This window comes from Sesamum indicum, linkage group LG8, assembly GCF_026168435.1.
Source record: "Sesamum indicum cultivar Baizhima isolate 11 linkage group LG8, ASM2616843v1, whole genome shotgun sequence".
In the NCBI taxonomy this organism is placed as follows: domain Eukaryota; kingdom Viridiplantae; phylum Streptophyta; class Magnoliopsida; order Lamiales; family Pedaliaceae; genus Sesamum; species Sesamum indicum.
The window spans coordinates 27,333,162-27,360,078 of record NC_142664.1 but is presented as its reverse complement, the minus strand read 5'-3'; the positions used below and the strand labels follow the sequence as shown (position 1 = coordinate 27,360,078).

The window sequence follows — 26,917 nt, the reverse complement described above, 5'->3', positions numbered from 1 at the left end:
TAGGTGAAAAAGCATTCATAGTTCATATTTATAATTTTATCCAATAAATTGCAGAACATGAGGAAACGGCTAAGGATATGCACTTATTTTCAGCAATTGTAGAAAACCCCTTGCTGCAACAAACTCTGAATACAACAACAATACTGCAAATATATTAAGGATGTTGGATTAGACAGCATAGCAGCATAAGCACCAAGCTATTAATTTGAGTATTATGAATTATCAACTGCAGTGATAGAAGTAGCATGTTTTGCTTAATAAGAGCAACACACCCAACCTTAAAGCTACTAAAACTGTTCACAATTGGTCGGAAGTTTTGATATGTATCTACACAACCACAAGAAAACCCGAAAATATATTCAGTATCTAAGTTTCTACATTTTCACCATCTGCAATTTCTATATTAGCTCCTTTCAGATGAAGATGTTTTTCTCTTCTCTGAAACTCAGTCAAACCCTTCCCACTTCCAGTTACCCCAACCTTCCCAAAAGGATCATCTGGGGATTTAAATATGCTTTCTCGCTTTCGCCCAGAGAAGAAACCGACCTGATCAATAAACAGAAAAATAAGAGAGAGCACATAAACAGAGAACAGAACACTAATTAGATTGTATAGAAGATATACGATGCAGTAACTCGGCTTTTGATGTTTCAGTTGGAGAAAAAGTACACATAACTTGTAACCCTTGATGCCTTAAAATTAGACACCATAGCTTTATTCTCGTTCACTAGGTATCAGCTGGCTAAGGCTTACACTCCACCAAGAAGTAATTGACAAGTCTGAAGAAGCAATAAATCCACAGAAAGGAGAAATATGCATACAAGTTCTATGGCTAGACTGAAGCGCTTCAAAACAGAGGAACAGCAATGACACGTGAAAAGGCTTCTTTTTGAGGGTTCTGAACTACAGCCAGCGGGGCCCAAAGAGTCCTCTCATCTGCTATAGAACAAGCTTGTAATGCAAGCCTGACAATAGGTGATGTATAACCCTCTCCACACCCATAAAACATAAGAGAACCTACAATGATAGTAAATAAAGCCCAGGTGCAAACCTAATAGAAAAATGGAACGAGTGTGGTGCGGTAGCTTCTATGCCCAAAAATAACCCAATACACAATTTTCAACACCATTGGAGCTTATCCTACCCAATAAGCTAGATTAAACCCTCGATCACGAAGGCTAGCTAGATTAACACCCTATCTACCCCCCAAAATCTCTTGACCAGACTTCACTGTCAAGGTTAACCAGGTTTCCAACAGTTTGGCTCCATTCTGCACAGCAATATAGAACCATTTCCCACAAGGAAGCTGTTGATGCAGCCAAGCTCATCGGTGTACTTAGTAGCTCTTTCTCTGCTGCGTGTCCGCTCAACAGTGACAACAGAACTGGGGAAAATGTCAATACTGCTCAGTCGGGTGCATGGCTTTGATAAATTGCTTCGCTCAGGGTGTTCAGATGCTGATTGTTGGCCATATGTTTTCGGGTTTGGGGATTGGGCTTACCAATCAAGTACATACTGGACCACTGTAAACATGAAATAAGGAATTCCTTCTGATTTTCTCTGTTTCAGTTAATTCATGGTATAGATTTTTACCAAGAATTGGGAGATTCAAATATCTTTTCATTGTTCCGCCCTCTTGTTTTTTCTTGCAAGTTTTTGTTATAGAACGAAATGGTGTTTTCCACCATGGCATTTACTGGGGCTTTTTTACTGCTTCAGGATATTTCAACCTCATGTTACCAATCCATGCGGTTCTAGTCTTGGTTTTGCAATCCCCTACACTTAATTGTTCTCTTAGATTTCATTAACACACACAGAAACTGTCAAAACTGTCAGGTTTTGACCCGAAGCTCAAATTTGTGTCAAACTAATCAAGCTCAATTCAGGGGTCCAGTGATTCTCCATTGGCGTTGGGTAAACACCTGGATCGGGGGCGCGCCTATTGCAATGGCATCATTGCTTCCATATAGATGCAATAATCTATTGCAGTACTCAAGAATGAATTATTCAACTCATATTTTGAGTTAAGTTGCTTACAATTTTGTCAATTAATCTATTTCTTTTCACCCATATTAGCCCATAATAAATGGTTCTCTACATGCTAATAGTATAGTGCTTATTATAAGTATGAAATCAAGGTCAGATGAGATAGACAGCATTTTATAATTCAGATAATCAGACACAATAGACTACAAGATCATGGTAAAAGTCAGAAAAATCTACTCAAGCGTAGCAATGAAACATAATTTTCTCTATATTTGAAATGACAACCATGTACTCATAGAAACAAGATAGTGTAGGCACTTGCAGACCACCAAAAATGGAGATGGCTAAAGAATATAGCAAGTTCGCCACAATTACTTCTCACACAGGCACACACAAGCAGTAACTTTTGTAGATAGTAGCAGGCAGGTTACCTTTTTAGCCCGGCCTTTAGTTGTCTGGAATTGCTGCCAGGCATTCTGCCTCTTATTCTGCATAACTTCTTTTGCTTCAATCCGCATCTTGGACTTAAAAGCATGTAATTTTTTCCGCTTGGCAGCTTTCTGTAAACAAAGTGTGGGAAATTATACAGCAAGTTAGTGACAATAAAACAAGCAGATGTTGCAAACGGAAACAGTAAATAAGAAGATCTGGAAACCATATATAATTAATTAGTAAATAAGAAAAAATGAAAACAAGCAAACAAAAAATGAATCGGTTTATTCATTTCCCCCATTCCAGGGGAATAATTATATCCAATGCTAGAAACATGAAAATAAAACATAAGAAAAGAACTGGAAATATTATTTGATGCTTTGTGTAATGTGCCAGAATAACTATAACAAACACTGTAGATATACTAATAGTACGCCGTAAATCAAGAGGAAGCAGTAAGCATCTCTGACCAGAAACATGAATGTCAGTTTGATGCTTCACCTAATGTGCCAAAATGATAATAAAAACTGAAGATTCCTAAACACCAAGTGCCACCAATCATGATAAAGGACCTCTAACCAGAAACACAAATTCTGGAATTCTCACCAGGGTTTAGCAAGATGATGTTACTTGATCCAAAAACTGGACAGTATCTTTGGCTAAAAGATACTAAGCTATCATTTGCAAGCTACACAGTCACACTAGTTAGGTATGTAAAAAGCTAGTGAAGATTCTTTGAAAGCACCTGCACATTGCAGCTACAATGTGATCATAATCATTTTGCAATGTAATTTAATTCTCACATACCATATCTTCAGGGTCATTTGGATCAATTCGAAGTTTTTGTGGCACAGTCCAGTTTTCGAAGTCTTTGGCAGCAGCTTGGGCAATCTTTCGTTTAAGGGCTTCTTTTGTAGCCACAGCTATCCTCTCAGCTTCTAGCAAAGGGTTGGGAGTGCCTTCTTGAATTGGTCTAACATTATCGGGATCAACCTGGAATCACCAATTATGCACAGGATAACTAGTAAACAGAAGCACAATGAAGCTTCAAAAGTCCTAAGGCCACTAGAATCATGGCTTTTCAAGACAAGTAAATGTTTCAGAAATTTTATTAGAATGGTCGTATTTTCAGGGTCTTTTCACTTTGCTACCTCTATTTTTAGTCACATTAGTCATTCTATCTATCAAATATTTTTCCTGTTTTATTGTTGCTACAACTGACAACAAGAGAACCAATAAAAGTTGGACTTTGTTCTATTGCCTTCCATATCGTGGGTTTTAGAATTCTTTTTACATTTTCTTTACTAGCAGTTGGTTTTCTCATTTGAGCAAGAGCTCAATTAGATCGACCCTGGTAATAGATCAACCATTCAACCGTGTTAATTATTAAATTATATAACAGTGTAACAGAAAAGATAAATAAAACTGAGGGCTAATAAGAAAATAACAACAGAGGTTTGAATAAAAGATGAGTAAGTAAGATCAGAAATCAGGTTGTTGGTTTTGTAAACAAAAACCCTATGATGTACCTCATTTCGTGAAGTTAACCTAAAAGGTTAAATGAAAGAATAGATATTTCTAGAGCACAGATGATTTATGTCGAGTATTTTAACATAAAATGGACTTATTCATGTAAATTTGTTAGTATAGGACCAAACTGTCATCTGCATCAATAACATGAGCAAATTAGGACGTCTTTGAAATGAAAATTACTTGAACATTCAACATTCAGAAAGAAAGCTAAAAATCAATGTCTAAGTGTGATGCTTAATATTATTATCTGTGATGGCTTTAGAGAGATTAATGATGGAACTCATAATTAATAAAAAGCCTCAGAACATAAATGATCTCATTGAAGATTGGCATTCTTCATCTCTTACAGGAAAGTGATGCATGCTCTGTAGCACTCTACTTTATCTTTTACATCAATATCACAATATAAAACAACGCCAAAATGGGATTTGCAGTTCAAAAAGGAGCAAGTCCAAACCAACTTGGATGCCCACCTCGACTAGGTCACCACCTGATCTAAGCATGTATCATGAAAATGGATGTCGAATTTCTGATTGCTACTTAGAGTATGCAACAGGTCTAAATAAGGATAATAATATAACACATTCAGAATATGATATAATGGTTTCCAACTTGATCTCATAATTAAAGATATTTACTGATGAATTTGTAATTCACTTCTGAGCCTTGTTCAACAGATAAAAAGTTAAAAGGACTAATGGGGAACAAGAATCTAGATAAGGTCCTAAGGAAAAGGACAGCCTTGAAGCTTGCCAAGACTTAAGATGTCGACTTAACTTGGAAAATAACAATCCAATTTCACACAAATCATACCTCTTCCTTGTTACCCCATCCATCATACCGTACATAATACCCGTTTGGAGTAAGTGCCTCAATTGTTGCATCATACCTGAATGTCAACTAAATCAACCACAGATGACAAGCAAAAGGTAGAGGAAATGAAATAAACAATTCAAGTAGAACATATTGAAAATGTGAAAAAAATTTAGATACCACTCTCCATCTTCACTCCAAACTGCTTGAACTTTTGCGCCAACTGGGAACTTATCACCATAATTAGCAATAGATCTTGATTTCTGGATTAAAAATTTGAAATTATCACTACCACGAGCAAAGCAAGGCAGTGTCATCATAAAAACAAGTTAAAACAGAGGGAACAAGTGAAACAAAGCCATCAAAAGAAAAAGAGTTGAAACATGCACGATGTTACAATCATTGAAGTCTAACATTATTATGGTGAATGGGATGGTGGGGGCTGCCATAAGCTGCTTTAACAAGATCAAACAAAAATGAGAAAGTAGTGAGAAGCAATAGGATGAGATGAGAGAAGGTAAAACTTAAACCCTTGGTTATATAAAGAAAATTTTGTAGAATACTAAATGCGAAACATAAATTAAGATAAAAAAGACTTCCGTCCCAGAGACCACGACCTATATCTACCTATGGTCAATCACATTGCTGTAACCACTACCACCGGCTTAGCTCCCAATTTACCACATTAGTGACCCATCACTATCAGAATTTCCACCACCACCTGATCATTGCTCCCTCCCTTAATCCAGACTAGTTTAAAATTGACTACTTTGTGAACTTGAAGAGCTCTATTAAACCAAAACTGGAGGTCCCCTTTCTCGACCTCTTATACTGACAAATTCCATAACCTATTTTCTTTTTTCATTAAGCAAATAATTACTTGATTCTCCTTACAAAAATGTTCCTAGGCTGGTATCAGGGTTTATGACTAAGTCCTCATAATTTCCATTTCCCGTATCAAAGATCAAAATAGCAACTTAATGAGTGCAATTGAAATGTTTGTTTTGATAATAGTTTTAAATGCTCCAACAGCTGCCACACAGAAAGGCATTAGTAATGGAGGCAAATGAATAGAGAGAATTATTTTTATTGTTTCAAATGGAATATTTTTCTAATTGGGATAGAAATATCAAAATGATGTCTTCATACTCCAGATAAAAGAAAATTTGATTCAAATCAATTCAGACTCCAAAGTGAATTAAGGCAGCATAGAGCAGCCGGCAGCGGAAAGTTCAGAGCTTAAGTGCAATGACTCGTTTTTCTTTAGGTTATAATTGAAAGACTGCTCGCTCGTGGACTTAATAAGTCCACTCTATGAAACTTGTGAAATTCCAGAGCTGAAGAATGTTAAAGGCCAGCAAAGAAAATCATTTGAAATATCCTAAAGGAACCCTTGTGCAGCCACTGAGATTTGAGTCCACCGGACAACTTGTATTACCAAAAATAGAAAAGATACAGGCACTTCCATATCAAATGAGAAGTTCTAATTAATCTGGAGATGCGCAAAATCTGAATAATCTTTGAAATAAGTCAGTAGTCAACACACCACATCAGAAGAGCTCCCAGGAAGATGTAAGCTAGGAGACACTTCCGCACTAGTCCCAGCAACCAGTTCAGAATTACCATCACTTTGTTTTGCAGTTGCCAGAAGTTCTTCTGTCAACGTAATCACCTGATGCCACATAATCAACAAAGTTCAAATTAGAAAACAAACATTTTTTTTCCTAATGCAACTCACTAGAGATTAAAAGACATTGAACTTCAAATCCAGAGAGACATCTGAAAATCACGAGAGAGAGGCAAGCTGGCCGTCACCAAACATAGCAGACCTGCAATATAACCAAGACAAAAGTGATGTGCACCTTGATAAAGTCTCACACTCCACAACTTTCACAAATACCCATGCTTCGCTACACCAAGGGTGCATATTTCTCTTAACAATATAAAATAACCTCACCTTAACGAACCAAGGACAAAAAGATCTCTCCTCATCAGGGTAGTTCCTTCAAACTGCTTGTTTGAGCAATAATAATATTTGAGAAGGAGGAATAGATAGTTGAATTCAATTCCAACAAATACATAGAATGACCTTCTAACCAAATTTATTAGCCTATAATGCTAGATGCTAAAGAAAATGGCCACCACTAAGCTGATAAAAATGTTTTTCGACCCAAACCCCACCAAGTTAATAAAAAATAGATAAAATAAAATGGAAATGGAAAAATATAAAAAGGGATTGAGAGGAGGTAGGGGGTTTCCTGGGGGTAAAGACAAATATGAGATCACCTCCACAAGTTCCTTCTCCATATCCAAAAGTTCAGAGTTCTTAGGATCATCATTCAATACTTTGCGGACCTGAATCATAGAAAAAGGAAAATATTGCTAAGGAATTAGCAGCTTGTGTTGTAAATTGAAGAAAACCTACACAACTGCATAATGAAAACAAAAACTCTACAATGAAGTGAAGACAAAGTACCACAGTAGGTATAAAGAAGAAAATACACCAGGTTGCTTCTGTTCATAAAGGGAAGAGAAGGAACAGAAAGCTTGAAAAGCAATTTCTTAGGATCATTGATCATTCATCACTAGAACTTCCATGTGATGTCAATATGAACAAGCTATTTGTTCATTCTAAGGGATTTACAATAATCGACTTAACCAATAATACTGAAAGACAATGATAAAATTAGTTATTTCATGTGAACACAAAGAAATACATCCAAACTCAATAAAGCCAGCACTTCTAGAAGCAAATCAATGAACCAAACTTTATTATATCAGCACTACCAGAATGCCATTACGCCAAACAATCACATTCTTTCGTAAGGATTTCTTGGGGCAAGAAAATGGACAAGACAACCACCTCATATTCTCATACTTGATTCTTGAGAGGGAACAGAGAAAGAAGAGTTGGAACAGATGGAAACGTGGTTGCTCTTCTACCATAGCTATTCTTTTTCCTTGCAATTGTTCAGCTTGTTTTGGACTTCCCCAAACAACTGTCATTTAATTACCCCCAAAACTTTTCTCTCTTCAATTCCTAATTAACAACACTGATTGAGGTTCTTCCCGTCCTTGAATCCCCACTTATTCAAACTAAAAAGAACTCCCATCTCTCAAAAGGTCCTAAATTCTATCCAATCAAATAAATCAGTTAAAAGACCAAAAAGAAACAAAATTACAATGGAAATTATAGAATTTAGAGTTCCCAGCAAATCTTTCGCATGCTAATGAAGAAACAAACAAAAGGTGTGAAGAATTACCTGCTGAAGCTGTTCCCGGTAAGTAGAGAGGTTAGAAGCGAGTTCTTCAATGTTCACCTCTTCACCTTCGACGCCTTCCATACTATACGAATATAGAAAGCAAATTTTTATCGACTATCGTAGACGATAATTTGAATGATCGCTACTTCTCCGAAGAAATTGAAGGAAAAAGGGGAAACCCTAGCGCCAGAAGAGGGAAGGTACTCATACCACTTGTTTATTTTCTCCAAGTCCAACAATACAAAATTTACAGAATAACCCCCAGATTTATAATTTATAACACTTCACTCCCCATGAAATAGGAAATATAAGGGCCTGACTTGCTTTGCCAGTTATGCAGCATAACTATAACTAAACAATATCCCAACTTACTCCTTTTTAATTCCTAATCTTCATTTTTCATGATTTTTTAGATTCAAACCGTCAAAACTAATAGACGACCGATTTGGCTGTACTCTTCTTTAACCACATGCATCATTTACATTTATCAACTAGTTCTGCTTCTAAACACATGCACCATTCTTCTCTAAACACATGCACCATTCTTCTCTAAACACATGCATTTTGTTGATGTGCTTTTTTGTTAGGGAACAACAGTTGGAGGAAATCAATTCGTTTAAAGTATAAAACCCATCCACTGCCTCATTATTAAAACATAAGGAACAATGCAATTCGAATTATCAAAAATCCTACTCAATTGATTCTGGTTCACCAACACTACCTCCATGTCCTGCAATTAACACCCTTCCCTTCAGAGTCCCCCATGTTTCGTCGGCCCTCATCTCCACATTCTTCAGCAGCCCCGTTTTCGCAGATTCATCCAGCATCGACTCCTCCGCTAAGAAAGTGATCCAAGATAGATGAAAGCAAAGATGCACTTGCCAACAGAGTGGATGGGGAACAAGAACACGGCCATGTTTTTCACAAATTCTAAATGGGACGATATAAGCACCAACCAAGTGTTGCATGGTCATATAATTTAGCACTGTTAGTTTTGGCGATCCGACTAAATGTGCAAAAATTTATTATCTTTGGAGACTCAAATAGTGAACTTGCAATCTCTAGAGACTAGAATAGTGAAAGATGAACATTAGGAATTAAATGCGAATAAGTTGCTATACATAGAGACCAAAAGTGTAATTTACTCAAATAATACATAAATAGCAGATCTTAAAATTTCATAAGGAGGTTATGGATTCGAGTTCGTGTGTATATTTTATTCACTTAATGAAAGCATTTGTCCCACTAAGAGTGAGTTAAAGTAATACCAATTTATGAAATTATTAGTCAATTGATGTATTTATCATTGATGTAATTATATAATTATTGTTTATTTTTTTAAAAAAGAGCTTTTATTTCGAGCATATATATAGATATATATATCAACTCTAGATAAATGTTACCTCAGAAGAGTCCATGTCTATTGAAACATTTAAGGGCAAACAGGAGTGACTACATTAATTGCACTTCCTCAAAGTGTCTCCCAAACTTTTCCAGGTTTCCTTTCAAATCCATACCCAGTTCTAATGATCCAAAACATAAAACGCCATGGGTGCAGCAGCAGCACCCACCAAACTTAGCAATACATAGCATCTAAAGGAGAGCCTTAAACAACATTAGTCGAATTCAATCGAAAATTGCATGAATCTCCAATTTACACAGCAATGGTCAACCGAATTAACAAAAGAGAGAGGCCAGTATATTTTGGAAGTCCGACCAGGACAGAAGCTCGACTGGCCAAATGGAAAAGCTAGGACTATGCTGTACAGGGCAGTCACATGCCCAGTTCCCCCAACAGGATAGCTTAGTTTACTCACTGTAGATGCAATAGCCCGGCATGGTATGTTCAGTAAATTAACCCCTTTTCCGTGGACCTGTATAATGTTCTTCATCGGTAAAAGATTACGGGTCAAGGGAAAGTCAAATACATGCTTCTGAAGTCTGCAGCATCAACTGGAAGCATTGAGTGGAACAAATTTATTCATTCCGAATGGAAGAGTATTTCTCTGAGAGTCTTGCTGACTTGGCAATTTCATTCATGAGATTCTTAAACTTATGACTACAGTCTCCTCCGCTGCAAGTGTAAAGGGGAGAGAAAAGAGAATCAGTCATTACACCTGTAATGAATAATTTCCAACAGTTCTATATTCAAATGTGCAAAAACAATATCTATAGTCTACAAACAACAGGATGAATTTGCACTCAGAAGATCAGCAAAGGCTATTGATAATAGCAATATTTCGTTTATCGGCAGAAGGTAACAAAAATGTGACTGCAAGAGCAGTGGTGTCATAGAAAGCCAGAAACAGAAACACCTTATAAACAGGTTGGCCATGTTCTTGCTCCGTCATAATATGAATGATAACTGGAGTGAGGATGGCCAGAAACCAAATCAGAAAGAAACAGATTTGAGAACAGATGGTGAGGATGGTTTGTAGAGTTCAAAGAAACCACAGAAGGACAAAAATTAATGAATTCGTGGAAGAACACATAAATTATTATGTTATATGGATTTCTTGTCATCGCCATCGGGGAATATACCCTTGAGGAGGATTTTGAGGTTAACAGAAAATATTAATTTGAAACCTAAGAATACCTTATGCGATTCAAGGATGCAATTGCCCGGAGGGCACTTCGGATCATGTCTTCATTACGGTCAACCTCTTGCTTGACAGCATCCTGCTTGGGCCTAAAGTTGATAGTTTTCTGGAGAGGATCCACCAAGGAATCCAATACTGGAGTGCAATATTTTGGTGAAAATTGGATTAATATCTACTTAACATACTAATTGGAAAATATTAAGATCATCTGCAACCAAAACGTAACGACAGGAGATACCTGCCAACACAGCAGATGGGCACTTGTCGGCCAACTTTGAAAGGATAAGATGACAAGGCATTTTGACATCATAATGATCTGAAATGAAGAAAACCAGTGAGACAGGCTAGCAATAAAAGTAGCTTTGAATTTATGTGCTTCAATTCTTTGCATTATTATCAAAAGTAAATTAAAATCAACACCACCGGGGAAAATGAATTGTGATATATTCATAGATATTTGATGCTATTGGATAGACTCACCATCTAAACCAGATAAAAGGTACGGAACAATAAAAGAAGAAGGATTCACTTGATCCAGACAACTGTCCAACAAAGTGTCCACACATTCAAAAGCAGCTTTCCTCAATTCAAGCCCATCATCTACTGTGTGCTTGAAAGGACCAAGATCCACTGTCCTGATCAATTCTTTCTGCAAAGAGATAATTGACCAATAAATTGAGTTTAATAAAAGACACTTCCTAGAGGAAAAAAGGAAAAAAAAAATTAAAACAAAAATCAGAACACACACACACAGATAAAATCAAACCAAGTTGCCACCGAAGGTAAAAGGAGGTAATAATACTAAAGTTGCAGCATTTTCGTCCTCGGTAATGACGACAGGAAAAACGATGTCCAGTGAAACAATGTTAACATAACTAGCAAAACGAAATACACCTTTTCACCACCTACAATAAAATATGAAATAGGGAAGAAAAGAAAAAGAGACAAAAATGGGAGAGAAATCCACAGAGTTGATCACGACAGTCCAAAAGTTGATAAAACAAGGAAGTACTATGCTCAAAGGAAATGTCAGACTTCTTTTCCGTTTTTATAACTAAAATTGCTGTCTCAAGAATATCCATTTACAATCCAAATAATGGGTGATCTCCTGTGCCACAATCCATTATTTGATGAATAACCAAACCCAATAGAGTAGTGTTAAAATGGACCTCTTGCATGATTAATAAAAATATATCTTACTACATACTATGGTATTAATTACAAGATCGGACTGCACATACATCCCATATCAAGGATTCTCACGCTTTTAACCCTGCCAAATGCTTAAACGAAAGAGGAGGAATAGTGCGTTCGCCTATAGCAAGTGTAGCCCATTGCTAACTAAAAGCAAAATGCACCTCTTAAAATATGAAGACTCTCGTGTCTGCCGCTATTAGGTTACTTACATCAGGCGCAGGAAATTTCAGTTCCAATTTTGTGCACTTTTATAGTCTTTGAAGGCTATAACAAAAGGCATGCTAATACTATAAGGTACTTGCCTTTATCACTGTTTGATCGTAAAGCAGTGGCAATAGTTCCGGAAGCAGGCCCTTTATCAAGTTTGGCTTATTATGAGCTGCAGTACTCAAGGCCAATACAGCTGCACGCCTCACATGCTGCATGTAGACCAATAAACCATGAAATGTATTAAATTTAAGGAGAGATCCAAATAGCACATATAGAACACAATTTTATTATTCTAACATGAACATTAACTAAACTGAATAGCTTTTACAACAATGTCATAAATATCTAGCAAATTACCCGGTCATTATCCTTGATAAGCATCAAGAAAGATGAAATTTCTGGGTACAAAATCTCATCTATTTTCTCCTGCCGCTCAACTATAGAATATTTCACCGCAATTACAACTGTTGCTCGAGTGAATGCAGCTGGGTTGGAAGTCCGTTCCTACAGTTATAAATTGTGCATAGTATGTATCCATAAGAATGAGATCACATAAAATGTTTCTGTAAGAAAACAAAATTCACATACTGAAGAAAGTACCTTTAGGGCAGGAACAAGTTTTCCAGGTTCAATAAGCGCAATTTTCCCCAGACATTCAGCTACCACATTACGAACACCCTCTTCTTCACTCTCACAGTGGTTAAAGAGCAAATGAGTGATCTTCTCAACACTAGAATCGTCAAACTCTGCTTTATCCACAGATTGTCTTACAATGACCTGTATGCAGAAGAGAATTGAGCATGGTTGAGCTATAAAGCTCATTACATAAGTTTCTTGCAAATGACTAACTATACAACACGCACCTCCTTCAGAGAATGGAGCAAGAGATATTGCTTCTTCTGCTGATTATCAATTTTATCCAAGATAAAAGGTAAATACTTGGGCAGATTGCCAACAGCAATATTTCCTAGTGCATAAGATGCAGCAGACTTTATTTCTTCGAAAGGTGATTGGAAGGACTCGATAACAATATTCTCGATATGGTCATGAGAACTTAGATCCTTTCTCCTGCCTATCTCCCCCAAGCACAGCAAGGATAGATGTTGTTTGGCCTATTAGAAAGTACAGTGAGCAATATTGAAACATAAGGTAATGAGACAGAGATAATACAATTTGGTATTCAATATTATTTCTATTGTTGAGTAAAATAAAGATTTAAAACAAAAAAGATGGAAAATGCCTGAACAGTTATCCAATCATGAGAATAGATGATTAGTCCTTCACAATGGCATCCAGAAAAGTATAGCAATATCATCTTAAGCATTATAAGCTGTAAGTATTTGCTCGCAGAACACCAATATACTCCATTCCCATGGTCACGAGATAAGTAGCCAAGTTTCAGCTCCACCACCCAGCTATCTAAGAGAATCTCCTATCTTGTAGCATATATTGCTTGAGAATTCATATAACTTCTTTGTCAGATTATGCAATCAGCAAAACATCGTTCATGTTTGGATTATTCACAACTATAGTATAGATAAAAGATCTTCCAATTACTTCCAAGGTTTCAATCAAATACAGTGCACCAAAAGAAGCGACAAACAAAGTAAGGGGGAGACAGCTTGTTTAAATCAACCAGGGTTTATGCTATGGACACACAAGTGTCAGGATGTAGGTATATGTGCATCAGCAATCATCTAAAGATGCAAACTTAAAAATTAATAGAAATCTTGCAACTAAAATATTCAAGCAAAGTAAGGCAGGGACAAACACAAGTAGAAAGCATACCGAATTGGTGCTGCTATCAGCTTTCAGGATATCCGTAAGCATATTTACAGTGGAGGAACATTTCTGATCGCCTGCAGCAAGACAGAGAACTGCTACGCATTGAGCAATGGAAAATAAGGCCTGTTTTGCAACAGCTCCAGCCTGGGAAGATGGTTTTGCCGTTGAAAGAAGAGAGTCCAGCAGTACATCAAAGCTTGTATTTGCTGAGTAAACCAGGGCACCAAAGAAGTTCTGCAGTGCCTGTGATTTCCAAAGATGATGTTATAGTTAAGCAAACTATTCTCTGACATTTTTCAATCAGTGAAGCATACAATTAGTACCAGAAGGGCTTGTCCCTGGAGCAGTGAGCTTCGAATCAGAGTCAGTGCTTGCGGCAGAACTTTGTTTCTGACAGTCAAACCAACATTTGGACCAGATCTGCTGTCGGCCATTAATGTACAGCATAATTCCAGAGCTAGAGCAGCCATATGCAAGTCTGAATCACTGAAAAGCACAAGGAAGAATTAGTATTAAAAAATGCCAATGGATTCAAAACTGTAGTTGGCAACCATGTAGTAATGGCAACTGCATTGGCAGTTTAAAAAAGAAAAAAGATTTATGAAACCTTATCAGAGTTGAAAGTTCAACAACAATAACTTCATAAGCAGCTGAACCAATTTTATCACCATAGCTGACAATTAGTGTGTTGAGAGTCCCCAGGGTAGCTTGTCTTAGAGCACGATTGGCCTAATTTCCCAGAAACATCAGAGCATTTAGTAGCTTTTATTACAAATCATCATAGTGGAAAAACTATCCAAAAGCTGTAAGGAAAGAGGCATATTATTATACCTTCCGTAGGAATGCCGTCAACTCTGAAATTACATGCTCCAAAACACAAGATAGGTCAAGGTGCAGAGGAGAAGCAGCAATGACAGCAAAAGCCTGGAAAAAGGGATAAAGTTGTAGAAAACTTGCACATGAGAATATAAATACAGCAACGTCCCAAAGCTGACAAGTAATTTTGTGCTGAGAATAGAAATTAAACAAATTCAACAAAGTGAATATTGTCAATTGTTTGCAAGCTCATAAATATTTTTCTCAATACAATTTATGACTTTATCTCACAAGTCCCCATGAGATTAAGTTATAGAACAACCCAAGTCCATTTTATAATTTTGAAGATATTCCTCAATCTTTCTGTAAATAAGATTGACCAACTAGGGATTTATTTGCCTCAGCACTTGCTAAAGGAGTTCATTTGGTAAGGCATGTATGATAAATGTGTGCTCACATATTCAGGAGTCCAGAACACGGTGGAAGTTTGAACCCATAATGCACAAATCCATCAAACTTGTTTGGATAGTTTACAATGGATTTAATATTCTTTAACACTCATCACTTCTTCAATCATTATGGTGGATCATTTGAATCCTACTGTCAAACCATTCCCTCAAACCCAAATGACCAAATCTTCTATCCAAACACACCTTAAATTTATTTCATATTCCCCATCTCCAAAACCTTAATCAACAAAGACTATCCAGAGCAGGAGATGAATCAGAGGAGCTTCTTCTAAAGCACTAGAGAACCTCACACTAACAAGAGCCACATCAAATATTCAAGTATATGAAGAATTTGGCCATCCAGAACAGCTGAGGAAGTTTATCTATTTTATGTAGTCTTCATCCTGACAACCTTAACAAAGTAATTCCCGACACTGTCACCATAATCATAACGGTCACATAGTGCGTTAAATGAAGAATACTTCCACCACTTATTGTGAGTGCTTGAAAATGCAACACGTGAATGGAGAACCACAACTAACTAAAAAACAAAACCCCAAGGTAAAAAATTTAACAAACCTTCACGGCTGTAAGTCGAGTTATTTCATTTCCCATTCGGTCCACCAGCACGGGAAGGCATGTGGGTAGTTCCGCCCCAAGATGATCACCAAATGTAGAAACCACAAGTCCCATGCAAGAGATGGCACATTCTTTCACTTCCTGCAAGAGAAGAAAAGTAAGACATGAAGGTAAAGAGGGAAAAGATTTCAACAAAAGAAAAGGCTCTAACCTGGTCTTGATCTTGGTTTGTCAAGCGCGACATGATAGCAGTGTATATAGGATGGACAAAAGGTTTGAAATCAAAGCCAAAATCCTGGACAACAAAATCGCCTTAATTTTCAGGAAGGGAGCCGCCAGCATCTACAAGGCAAAAAGAATCTAGAGATGAAGCAGCTAACCTCAATATTTGGCCGCACAACACGGACAAGTTCTCCACATACTCTTAATGCCTCAGCTGTAACTTTGTAATACCGTTCACCAACTGCAGATATAATTGGAGCAGAAATCGCCTAGAGAAACAAGACTAATACTTCATTATACAACCAAGAAAAGCTCCTATCATGGATCAGCAAAGTTGTCATGATTATACGTTACAACATTCACTTCTACAAGATTTATAATAGCAGCATGCTATAGGAATAAATGATCATTGACAACCACAACAGTTCCACATGTACATGATTATCTAAATTTACACAAAAATGTATCAGAGAAAGATTAAGGTAAAACAATTTCTCCTTCCACTCAAAGGTCTAAGAATCATGATGCTATATGACTTTCCACTGAACTGGATGACTGACTAGTATGATTTCGCAAATGCTAAAAATAAATTGATATCAGAAACTTTTCTGATAGTCAGAATGCGGTCCCCCTCCCCCCCCCCCCCCAAAAAAAAAACAAAAAGAAAGGAAAAAGAAGAAGAAGAAAAGAAAACTAATAATGAGAACTTTCTGCTTGTCTGCTTCAGCTTTACAATAATTCCTGGACAGTATCATTGGGACATGTAAGCGGATGACACAAAGTACTCTGTAAATACTGAGGCATCAAGGACATAACTTATAAATAGCATCTGGATGTGATATGTGGCTTAAACTATCAAAAAGAACGGGGTCAATATAACTTGTGGAAACAGATTCTACAAGTAAATCATCTTGGATTTAAGAGGAAAAAATATGCCCCTAAGATAAGACCAAGACGAGTTTTTGCAAATTTTGTTGCAACTAGCTGCTAGCATAAATAATTCACACTTGAATTGAAGCCAATGCAGCTGCAGATTATCTCAGAAACTTTGCCTTTACGAGGGGATTACAGAAATCACTTGGTGCAGAAGTACAGCTTCCAAAGCAGTTAAGAGCCATTCACAATCCTGATTGACTTGAAATTCCTTATTTTGCGATTCAGATGCTCAATTCAGCTACTTATTAAGTTTTTGGTTATAACATCACTAGTTGTAAGAGAGCAGCATCATAATTGCAGCATCACACTCAATGCAAAGGAGAACCACTCCACATATTGCTTTATTTATTATTACTGTTCTCCCATCTCCACAATGTTGCAATACTAGGGTTAGGTATAGATCCTCCACCCCTTGTTCACCTTTACAAAATTAACTGACCGTTAGGGATCATCCAAACTATCCACCAATGTCTTGGACCTCCGTTTTCAGAAAACAGGGAATGAAATAAAGGAATGATGACAGACATATAGCTGTATGATATGGACAATATTATGTGATAGTCAACAACTTCTTACCATTGGAATCAAGTGTTCCTAAACCTAACAGGTCAACAAAGACCAACTCTTCTTCAATATGAAGTCTGGACCAAGAGTGAACAGACATCCCTAAACCAACAGCAAGTAGAGACTTCCATCAATTCCCCCTTTCTCTATTGGGGTACCACCCCTTATTACCGAACTTCAAGCAAGACCTTACAGATTTCTTTTTCATTGGTATTCAGAGGTTTCCATATTTATCAGCACAGAGCTGATTAGCAAAAAAAGGCTGCTCGTCAGAAAAGCTTACACACTTCTACTATGCATGAACATCTCAGACAAAGAATCTAGACGTTAAGAGATATTTCATGCTTGCTGCTTGGTATTACTTCAAGGAGTATATCTATTCTACAGGGTATCTCTCTGATAATTTGGCAAACTAATGTTAATCATGAGAAAGTTCCAACCCAATCGTCCGCATACATCCATTAATAAAAAAGAAGAAAAACAAGTAATTCCCTAAAAATGGTAAAATTATTTCAGAGGAATCAAAATTACATCCTTCTAACTGTGAACTTATCAAAATAAGGATTGAACAAGGTAAAAATTATCACTCAGAACATTTCCAGAATACAACCCAACCTTTCAAACAGAGACAAGATTTTTAGCCATTACCTTGATGTAGGGATGAAAAACAGAAGGAGCATGCGAGGCTAACACTAATCTCGTAAAAACAAGAGCTTCAATCTTTAGATTTGAGGTAGAGGATTTATCCTGTGGATAAAGGTAAAATTCAAAAACACAATATTTATAAGACATATGGAAAAGAACAAATGTTATGTAATTCAAGTCCTAAGGGCAACAAAACTTACACAGAGTGCTTTTTCAATTCCAGGAGTAAGGGATCCAATGTGGTCTGCTAGGCAATCAGGCAGCACAACTACCAGCTCTTTCAAAACTGAGAAGGCTCCAACCTGTAAGACATGAACAAAGTAATAAACTGTAGAAGCTCATGTTGACCGTAACAGCAGTGTACTTTAAGATCTTCCTACCTTTGTCTTGATAGATTTTTCACGTAGCTGTTTATTTACCGATCTAACGATCTTTGGCACCTCTTGCTTCAATAGGTATCTGGGACTGCAAAAAATTAAAGCATCAGATCATAATAAATCAGATGAGCCATTCCTAGATGGCGCTGGAAGGGTATTCTCTGTTGCTCAACAGGATAGTGTAACGATTGTACACAAAGCAGAAAGTATTAATTCAAAGGTTGACAGAAGAGAAAAATTGTATAGAATGTTAAGAGTCTTGTATGTGTAATTTGTTAACACAACTACATCCATATGAAACCAAGTATAGTTTACAGAAACTTATGCTAACTCCAAACCATATCTTCCCTGCCTTCCTTTTCTAGTTAACTCATCAGCTTACTCAAGGCGTCAGTTGACAAAATTGTGAAAAACCAAAAATATTAACCATATCTATAATGATCCTCCCACCCCCCTGAATTCACCCACCCACCCCCCCTTCAGAACCAATCTGGTGAATTGTGCAACATGATTTGATTCTATTACATAGCTTATGGTCCACAACAGCATTTCTTCTAATCCAAAATTAGAATACCATAAGAATAATTGGACTTCTTAGAAATGCTCTTATCACCATATAATGACAATAAATTAGAAAAATATCAGACAATTCAAAATGGACAAACAATGCCTTGCCTTGATTCATCAAAATCAGTCTGCCCTTTTGTAACATTCCCTGTTTGTCTCAATAATTCAATGAATGTATTAAAGACATCCATCTGCAGCATATTAAGCAAGACATAAGTCAAGGAGAAATCCTACAACTATGGAAAGACCAGTTAGATTATTCCTCCGTACCTTGACGTTCTCTTCCCTTTCTTTAAACCTATCAATCAACTTGGGACAAGCCTGAAAAGAAGAGCGTCCATATTTTATTAGTCGACCAGCATACTCTACTTAGGTTAAAACAAAAGAAACATCATTCAGAATACAGATCTACAAATTTAGTTTTCACGAAAATAAAAAATGCTTCCCAATTATATTCTAATATCTCAAATTCAATATAACTAGTTCCAACCAGCATTGTAAGAGTGGTCTGATAATAGTTGAATGAACTTTTTAAATAAAAGAACAATTTGCTTTACTTAAATGAATTCCTCTTAATTGCCATTGTACCACAAAAAGTTGCTACAATTCATGTTATAAAACGTATGTTTGGGGAAAATTATCTTTCCTACTTGCTACTGCATTCACCACATCTTAGTTATTGCAGATATAGTCCCTATCTATACCATAACATCATATCTAAATTTTGAAATTAAGAAGCAATTAGATAATTACACTAAGTAAAAAGCTATGACGGGTTAATTAGTTCAGTAAGGGGGACATGGTATATTCAAGTACCTAACATTACACCAAAGAATGTACAAGTTTTATCAAGAAAAATCTTTGCTGCCCTATAGAGGATGTCTAGGTTCATATATCCATCCGTTCAGAGCTGTGGTTATATTACTGAACTCAAGGCAAGCAATTTAAATTTTCACCACTGGTCCACTATGATCTTCCTTGAAGATCACTCACGCTGACCTTCTCACTATTTTTACCAAAAAAACTATTAAAAGTTAGTGGAAAGTACATAGAATTTGTGTAGAGTTATAGAGCAGATTCAAGGCCACTAGTTACAGTCTCCTTCTATCACTAGCATACAGTCCATGAATAGTATTATAAGCACTAGTCTGTTTCATGATATTGATCACTAAATATAAAGTAACTTCCAAAGAATAATTAGCAGTCTTCACATCCAAACCTGGAACTACAACACAACATTGTCACTAGTGGGAAAACGAAACTCTCAAATATTTCTCATCTTATCTTCTCATTTGATATTGGTAGAGAAAGCTTTCTAGCTCTTTAAGCATCAAATATTGATGTACCTTGAAAGCAGACCGGACTTAAATTTATAGTATTGTCAATAGCATCCAAACGAGGGTAAAGTAGTAAGCGTGTACAGAAAAGAGGCTTACTTTAACAACATATGGCATACAGTTTTCTGAATGGCAAAGTACTATGTTTTATGGGGAATGAATCGAATGATATCACAATAAAGGCTACATAAGTCATCACTGTGAAATATAAAACTCAAGTTGTTTAAGCAAAATATATAGGATTTAATGGTTCATAGTGGCATTATAATTTGTAACACTTCATTTTATTGAAATACAGCAACACACCCAGACACAAAGGACCAGGTAAGTCTAATATCAGTAATATTCATAAAGTTCATCAAAGCATACCTCATTGTATAGTCTTGAGAGCATCTCAGGGCGAGAAACAATTAATGCGGCTAAGCATTTAGCAGCAGCTCTTCGGACTTTCCAGCTGACATCTTCGTCATCTGTGTATTCATTAGCACTCTCACTACAAGCCATAGAATAACAAATTAGCGACAAAGTTTCTCATGGACAATTACAAATCATTAACAAATAAAAAGTTTCAGGACACACTCATCTTCCTCTTCTGCATAACTCTCATTATCTGTGTCTTCCTCCATATTATCAGTGAAATTTGGATCATGACTAAGAAATTCCAAAGTAAGATGTAAAATTTGATCACAGTAGGAAGAGATATCTCTGGGACACCTCAGCAAAAAGCTCTCTAACGCCTGCACAGGAAACGTACTAACCTCAAGGGCATAGTCCAAACATGATACGAGAGAAATGAACTATGAATATAGATGAACGCTGCATTAAAAGGTTCATAAAAAAATGTCAGAGGAAACAACAAGTACCTGTAAGCTATACTCACGAAGCTCCTCGTCATTCTCTGATGCATTATTACAGTAGTTGATTAAAATTGGAACTGTATCTCCAAGGTGAGGACCAAAGCGATAACCAACAGCGCGGCTTAAAAACCAAAAGGTGACATGTCATTCACTAGATAATATCTCAGCAATGGATAAGACATAAAAATGATCCTATAGCATACTGCATAATCCTAGGCAAGCATCTGTAGGGATCCTAGCCGACAATAGGAAATTTCCTCTCAAGTAGTTTGCTTCTTTTCAGCTATTTCAACTTCCTTAATACATCAGGTTAGTGCCCAGCTTATAATAACTCAAGTCAAGCACATTAATCCCATCTTAAGGTCATACTAAGAACTCTCTGATTTTGTCAATCCAAAGCCATGAACAAACAAACTAGGACATCAGTTATCAAGCATATTTTAGAGATTACATGTATTATTTGAATATAGAAATGTCATCAAATCCGTGGATTTCTAAAATATAGCAGCACTTGAAGTGACAACATTCAGACATTTGATCATAAGCTCACTCAAAATTAGGCAAGATCATTAGGAACCCAAAATATTCAATTAAATGGCGTTAGCCAAACAGTCACAATAGTTGTCAGGAGCTACATTTATTCATTCTCATAAGTGAGTGTGGTGTACTCAATACAACTCTGGAAATAACAAATTGCATCAAACATTTGTTTTCTACAGCAACAAAAGACGACATCCAACAGAAGGATCCAACTGAAGCAGCATAGTATAGACAGATGAAACAATCATAAAAGAAAACTGACTTGATAACTTACCTTAAAGCCCCAATCATCTGGATGTTTGTGCGTGTAATTTCAGATTTTGTTGATTTAGTTTTCAAAAGCTGAACAACTTCAACTGTAGCCTTTGCCAGCAAATCATCTGACAAGCTTGAAGCGAGAGATGCTGCAGCAGAAGTTCTATATTAAATTATCTCAAAGGAAGATCAATTGACACACAAAACAAAAGGACAGGATCATTTTTGGAATATTTGATATAGTTAATCCTACCAATGCATGAAACAGCCTTCTTTCTGACACTGGCTTGATTAGTATTCAACTGGGGCAACAATGAACCTAGCAATACCTCATGATCTGATGCCATTAGATTACCATATTTGTGAAGAACATCACACAGAATATCAAGGCATTCGCACTTGATTTCTGTGCTCATCCCCTAGGGAAAAGAAAATAAATGAGTTTCATAAAAATAAATAATAATTGAGAGAGAAGAAAGGTATTTGTAAGAACATAAACTTTGCTATTCAAATGCACAAAACAGAAGCAATACAATATACTGACACCAAATACTAATAAACTCTTAACTAAGTTGGACATAGGACCACAGTTGAAAACCTAATGCATCATTTTTTTTCTTAAATTTATTCTGAGCATCCTATTGCATCATATCAAGATAGAGCAGCCAGTCTTCTAAACAACAGTGAAGTCCTAATCCTAGTTAAATTCGACCAAGACCCTGATGAATAACAGACAAATGGAAATTGCATATCTTATCCTTGAAGCTTCTCCAAGGATATGGAAAGGAAAGCTTAATCTTTTTCCACCTAATGGTCTGCAATCTGCTTCATTGCAAAGGCAATCCTCACCCTCTCAAAATCCATACACTGCAACTGCAAGCATGCAACGTCAGACCATAACACTAGACCCATCTCCGAAGCTGGTCTAAATCATGTTTGATCCACTTTAGCAGTCCTTTAAAACGATCCAGGGTTTCTATAGACAAGGTCCTTACTAGGAAAATGGGTTAATCATGCCACTAACTCCTCAACATGGACAATGTTGAACTTTGTACTCAAATCTTTATATTCATCAGACACATGGGCAACTCCTTGGAGATCTAAATTCAATTTTCTCTCAAGATACTCCATGAATTTGGAGATGATGGTTCGCGGCCAGATACCATCTAAGAAGCAGTTAAAAAATAAAGAAGAATTCACCCACAATGATGAACTGAATAGGAACCTATGAAGTTAAAAATTAAGCTCACAGCTCACCAGATGCATCTTATGAAAACACAACTTTAAAGAAGGTAATTTCAGAAGAAGCCAACCTCACCAACAAATCAAACTCATCAGAAACAGAAATAATCATAAGGTTTTTTTATCAAGTAGGCAAAACAAGCAAAGAGATTGTAACTCATGATGGAATACTAAAACACCTCATATTGTAATATCACCAGGTTTGAGGATTAAATCTAAAGGAAAAAACTAGAAGTACCACTTATATAAGTAAATTGCAAGGTTTCCTTTCATTATTAACTGATATCTCCTGAACAAAGATCATCCAAGACTGCTAAATGGTACAAAAAGTATACTAGTACAATCAACTATTGATCAGCTTAAATAAATATTACTAGACTCCAGCGAACTTTGGGAGGTATTTATCCATATTGGTATAGAATAAACCATACAGTGGACTCACCTGCAAAGTTATTCCACGTATCAACTTTGGGGAAATGGAGACAAGAACAGATTTTGCAACAGACAACGTAGGAACTTCAGCAACAATTGTCTTCAAAGCAATGCTGGCGATGTCACGATTTTGCTCTTTCCCATTCAGCAATTTATCACAAAGCTTGTTAGTCATTTCAAGAACCTGCTGCTCGTGAATTTTCTTCACCAATGGAGCAAGACTAAAATTCACATTGAAAAACAATATAATGAGAATACCACCATACAAAGGAATACCAACTCAAACTTTTTCTATTCAGATACTCTCAAACCAAGCAAGAAAACAACCAATAAACAGTAAGAATAAGCAAACCAACATTTTTGCATTTCAATGCAGATGAGAGGCACTAGACTATTTGAGCAGGACATGTCCCATTTTCAAATAAAACTTGGCTCATACATGCTCATTTCATAAAAGGTGTTCTTCATAAGCAATAAAGAAAGCTCATTTTTCACATTGTGAGGCAATATGATCATTGGAAAAGCACATGTTGTTGCTGGCACATTTGATTCAACCAAAATAACGAACAGAAACTTTATTTAGTGAAATAGTATAGCCTCTATAACATTTCAAATCCTCCTCAAACTTGGTAGGATCTTAGACCAGATCCACATTGCAGTTCCAGAACCAAACATTTGCAAACCAAACAAAATTAGACTTCCCACAGATGGTTAAATTTTAATTTAACTCAGAGAATACATAGCACTAGAAATCAAGAATTTAAGCTCAAAAATATAAGCAATGGCGAGAACAAATAAATGTAATATTTGAACAAAGGAAAAAGGGAAAAGAACATCCAAAAATATTTTGTAGAATCTAATAAAAGGCGGGAGCAAAAGAAAACTAGAGACCAACACTCGGAGCTAAAGTGAATCAATTTCAAATAAAAACCCAGTCAAATTAAGGACGGAAAGACAATGAAAGGGTAAAAAAATAATTAAATGGGACAGAGCAAACAAAAAACTATGTGTCAAAGGAAGGAAGGAGCAGACCATTTCACAGCTAATCCAGAAACATCGCCTGCGGCATCATCAAGCTGCTGAATGACAATGTTCGACAATTTTGCTTCAAGATCAACATCGAGTTTAAATCCCTCTTTATTTAATTCATTAAGTAAATCAGAAGTTGCCATATATCTGTAATCTTTGTCCTTTCCTGTCATCTGTATTGCATACACATATTAATCTACTACCAACTTCCAACTAATATCTAAACAAATAGCACGACTGCAAAGAAAAATCACAATTAACAGTACCCATGCTTACCTTCTCAAGTATCCCAGTTAACGTTAAGTTTGCCATCTTTGCAAGGCACCAACAAGAATCCTCAGATACAATTCACCAGCAGAAGAAAGTGTATTTTCCTGCTTAAATAAGTCAAGTTTGTATCCAAGTAAGCATACAAATGAGGCATGGGTAATTGAGCATCTTTGGGTGCTTATATGTTCCACTTAACAGAAATGAAGCTCACTTTCTACAGGTGGAAAGCCATGTTGCAGAACAGAAAAGATACAGGACGTAAAACTCATCCAAACTGTACATACTCAATCTATCTTAGAGAACATATCCTACATATTATGGAGAAAATTTGACAAGCTCCTATGTGAAATCCTAAACATAACTAACGATCTTCAGCTCTAATCCGAACTGCAGAGCATAAAAATAAATAAATAAAGAAATTGTGACCATACCAAGCCCGATCACCTAAATACTTCCCTAACATACAAGAAGAAAAACAGCAACAGTCCCAACGTCATACCAAATCAAACAAAATAAAGGAAAAAACTAAAGAAGCTATGCCGGGGGAAGTAATACATGCCTTAGGCCCCCCACCCCCCCAAAAAAAATAAAATAAAAAAAGAAAGTGTAGCAACTGCAATTTCCGAGCAACAAAATTCCACGCCAATGGGAAGCAATTGATCAAATTCCCCGAAATTAACTACCCAAATCAGAGAATCCAATACAAAATGCATAGACCAATTTAGTACATGCATATAAGCAATGCACTTGACTATTCCAATGTAAAAACCCCAAGAGAGAGAGAAAGAGCTTACCTCAGGTTGCAAATGAGAGTGAGGAGAAGTTTCAGAAGCAGTGAGTTGTGAGTGAGTATGTATGTGTATTGAACATTGATATACTTTATGTCGATTGATGCCTTTTTTCGCGTGTTCTTAAACCCTATTTAAACGCATCAGAGAAAGGACTGTGATTTAAGGGCGCGTTTGGACTCCAAGATTTATTTCGGCTTTGGGGCCAACCCCCTTCCCTAATTTCTCTTTTTTTAATTTTCAATTACCGTAACTGGCATTCCTTAGTACACACATCTCATACGTCTGCTTTTTCTTTTTTTTTTTCCAAGAAACATCTAATTCAAATATTTATTTTTTCTTTTTTTTCCAAGAAACATCTAATTCAAATATTTATTTTATCTTTATTATGCACTTCGTTCCGTAATACTTGAAAGCATATAATATCAATAGATATTATACAAATTTTAAAATTAAAAATTAATATATAATTGAAAGCGAAGTCATTAATGAATATCAATAAAAATTGAGGATAAATATGATCGTACGGAAATGATTGACTTTTTTTCTTTTATGTTTGTGTAAATAGATGTACGATAATGAAACTCTTTTTTTGATTAGTTGGAGATTTTATTTAAAAAAATTAGACAATAATGGAAAGAAAATGAAAGTTGAAGAACTGGGGGACAAATTATGTTTGGGAAAAGAAAAATTAAGAGAATAAAAACATATAGATATTTGTTGGTATATTTATAAATATAATAAAAGTAGACAAATAGTCCTCTACAAAATTGAATATTTCGTAATTAAAGTGTTGGATTCAAAATCTATTTAGAAGAGGAGTAAAAAATTTTAAATCAACATAAAAATCATTCATGTGATTTTAATTTTAATACAGCACAGATAATTATCATTTAATTATCTTAGAACATAAAATGAATTGGAAAAATTAAATAGGATATTTTTTTTCAATTGTTAGATATGATGATCCATAAATAGGGAAATTTTAAATTATTACCGCCCCCCCCCCCCCAAAAAAAAAAAACCCTTAATTTGATATAATAAAAATAAAGTGAAAAATGGAGGATTTATCTTTCTTACTTTGCTCATACATTTTTGGTGGTTATAGATATACAATAAATAATAATCAAAATGAAGATTCTTTTTTAATTTTATAAATCTTATACTTCCACTTTTTTGAACGAAAATTAAGG

At 36.0% G+C, this 26,917-nt stretch overlaps 2 protein-coding genes across 5 annotated transcripts; both read right to left on the bottom strand.

The window, feature by feature from the left end:
* Nucleotides 1–186: 186 nt before the first annotated feature.
* LOC105169052 (uncharacterized) lies at nucleotides 187–8,256 on the bottom strand. Of its 3 annotated transcripts, XM_020696321.2 has the most exons (9): nucleotides 8,028–8,100; nucleotides 7,051–7,119; nucleotides 6,722–6,774; nucleotides 6,311–6,593; nucleotides 4,945–5,027; nucleotides 4,765–4,840; nucleotides 3,226–3,411; nucleotides 2,418–2,546; nucleotides 187–546 (listed from the first exon to the last, which is right to left on the bottom strand). In XM_020696321.2, the coding sequence occupies exons 4-9, from the start codon at nucleotides 6,446–6,448 to the stop codon at nucleotides 367–369; spliced, it is 792 nt and encodes a 263-aa protein (XP_020551980.1). In that variant the 5' UTR covers nucleotides 6,449–6,593; nucleotides 6,722–6,774; nucleotides 7,051–7,119; nucleotides 8,028–8,100; the 3' UTR covers nucleotides 187–366. The 3 variants fall into 3 exon arrangements, with proteins under 3 accessions (XP_020551980.1, XP_088739979.1, XP_020551981.1); XM_088883853.1 differs by lacking the exon at nucleotides 6,722–6,774 and having other exon boundaries at nucleotides 6,311–6,436; nucleotides 8,028–8,256; XM_020696322.2 differs by lacking the exon at nucleotides 6,722–6,774 and having other exon boundaries at nucleotides 8,028–8,072.
* Nucleotides 8,257–9,426: 1,170 nt separating this feature from the next.
* CAND1 (cullin-associated and neddylation dissociated) lies at nucleotides 9,427–25,889 on the bottom strand. 2 transcript variants are annotated; one of them, XM_088883596.1, is made up of 29 exons: nucleotides 25,731–25,889; nucleotides 24,943–25,040; nucleotides 24,670–24,839; nucleotides 23,648–23,858; nucleotides 22,217–22,382; nucleotides 21,983–22,112; nucleotides 21,175–21,289; nucleotides 20,891–21,048; nucleotides 20,681–20,804; nucleotides 19,245–19,295; nucleotides 19,083–19,165; nucleotides 18,411–18,495; nucleotides 18,231–18,332; nucleotides 18,034–18,132; nucleotides 16,044–16,154; nucleotides 15,875–15,958; nucleotides 15,664–15,804; nucleotides 14,651–14,743; nucleotides 14,427–14,548; nucleotides 14,143–14,305; nucleotides 13,823–14,062; nucleotides 12,898–13,146; nucleotides 12,635–12,811; nucleotides 12,392–12,538; nucleotides 12,123–12,243; nucleotides 11,108–11,272; nucleotides 10,866–10,943; nucleotides 10,624–10,762; nucleotides 9,427–10,101 (listed from the first exon to the last, which is right to left on the bottom strand). In XM_088883596.1, exons 2-29 carry the CDS (start codon nucleotides 24,976–24,978, stop codon nucleotides 10,005–10,007), a joined length of 3,657 nt encoding a protein of 1,218 aa, XP_088739722.1. In that variant the 5' UTR covers nucleotides 24,979–25,040; nucleotides 25,731–25,889; the 3' UTR covers nucleotides 9,427–10,004. The 2 variants fall into 2 exon arrangements, with proteins under 2 accessions (XP_088739722.1, XP_088739723.1); XM_088883597.1 differs by having other exon boundaries at nucleotides 24,943–25,043; nucleotides 25,731–25,885.
* Between the last annotated feature and the right edge of the window lie 1,028 nt (nucleotides 25,890–26,917).

Coding starts and splice junctions, on each gene's coding strand:
- LOC105169052 (XM_088883853.1), bottom strand. CDS start 8,108: ATGGAAGGCGTCGAAGGTGAAGAGGTGAACATTGAAGAACTCGCTTCT. Junction 5,028..6,310: donor CTGGGAGCTCTTCTGATGTG/GTGTGTTGACTA, acceptor TTTTTAATCCAG/AAATCAAGATCTATTGCTAA. Junction 2,547..3,225: donor CAAATGACCCTGAAGATATG/GTATGTGAGAAT, acceptor CTTTGTTTACAG/AAAGCTGCCAAGCGGAAAAA.
- CAND1 (XM_088883596.1), bottom strand. CDS start 24,978: ATGGCAAACTTAACGTTAACTGGGATACTTGAGAAG. Junction 23,859..24,669: donor TCTGGATTAGCTGTGAAATG/GTCTGCTCCTTC, acceptor TGTGAATTTTAG/TCTTGCTCCATTGGTGAAGA. Junction 10,102..10,623: donor GCATCCTTGAATCGCATAAG/GTATTCTTAGGT, acceptor TTACACTTGCAG/CGGAGGAGACTGTAGTCATA.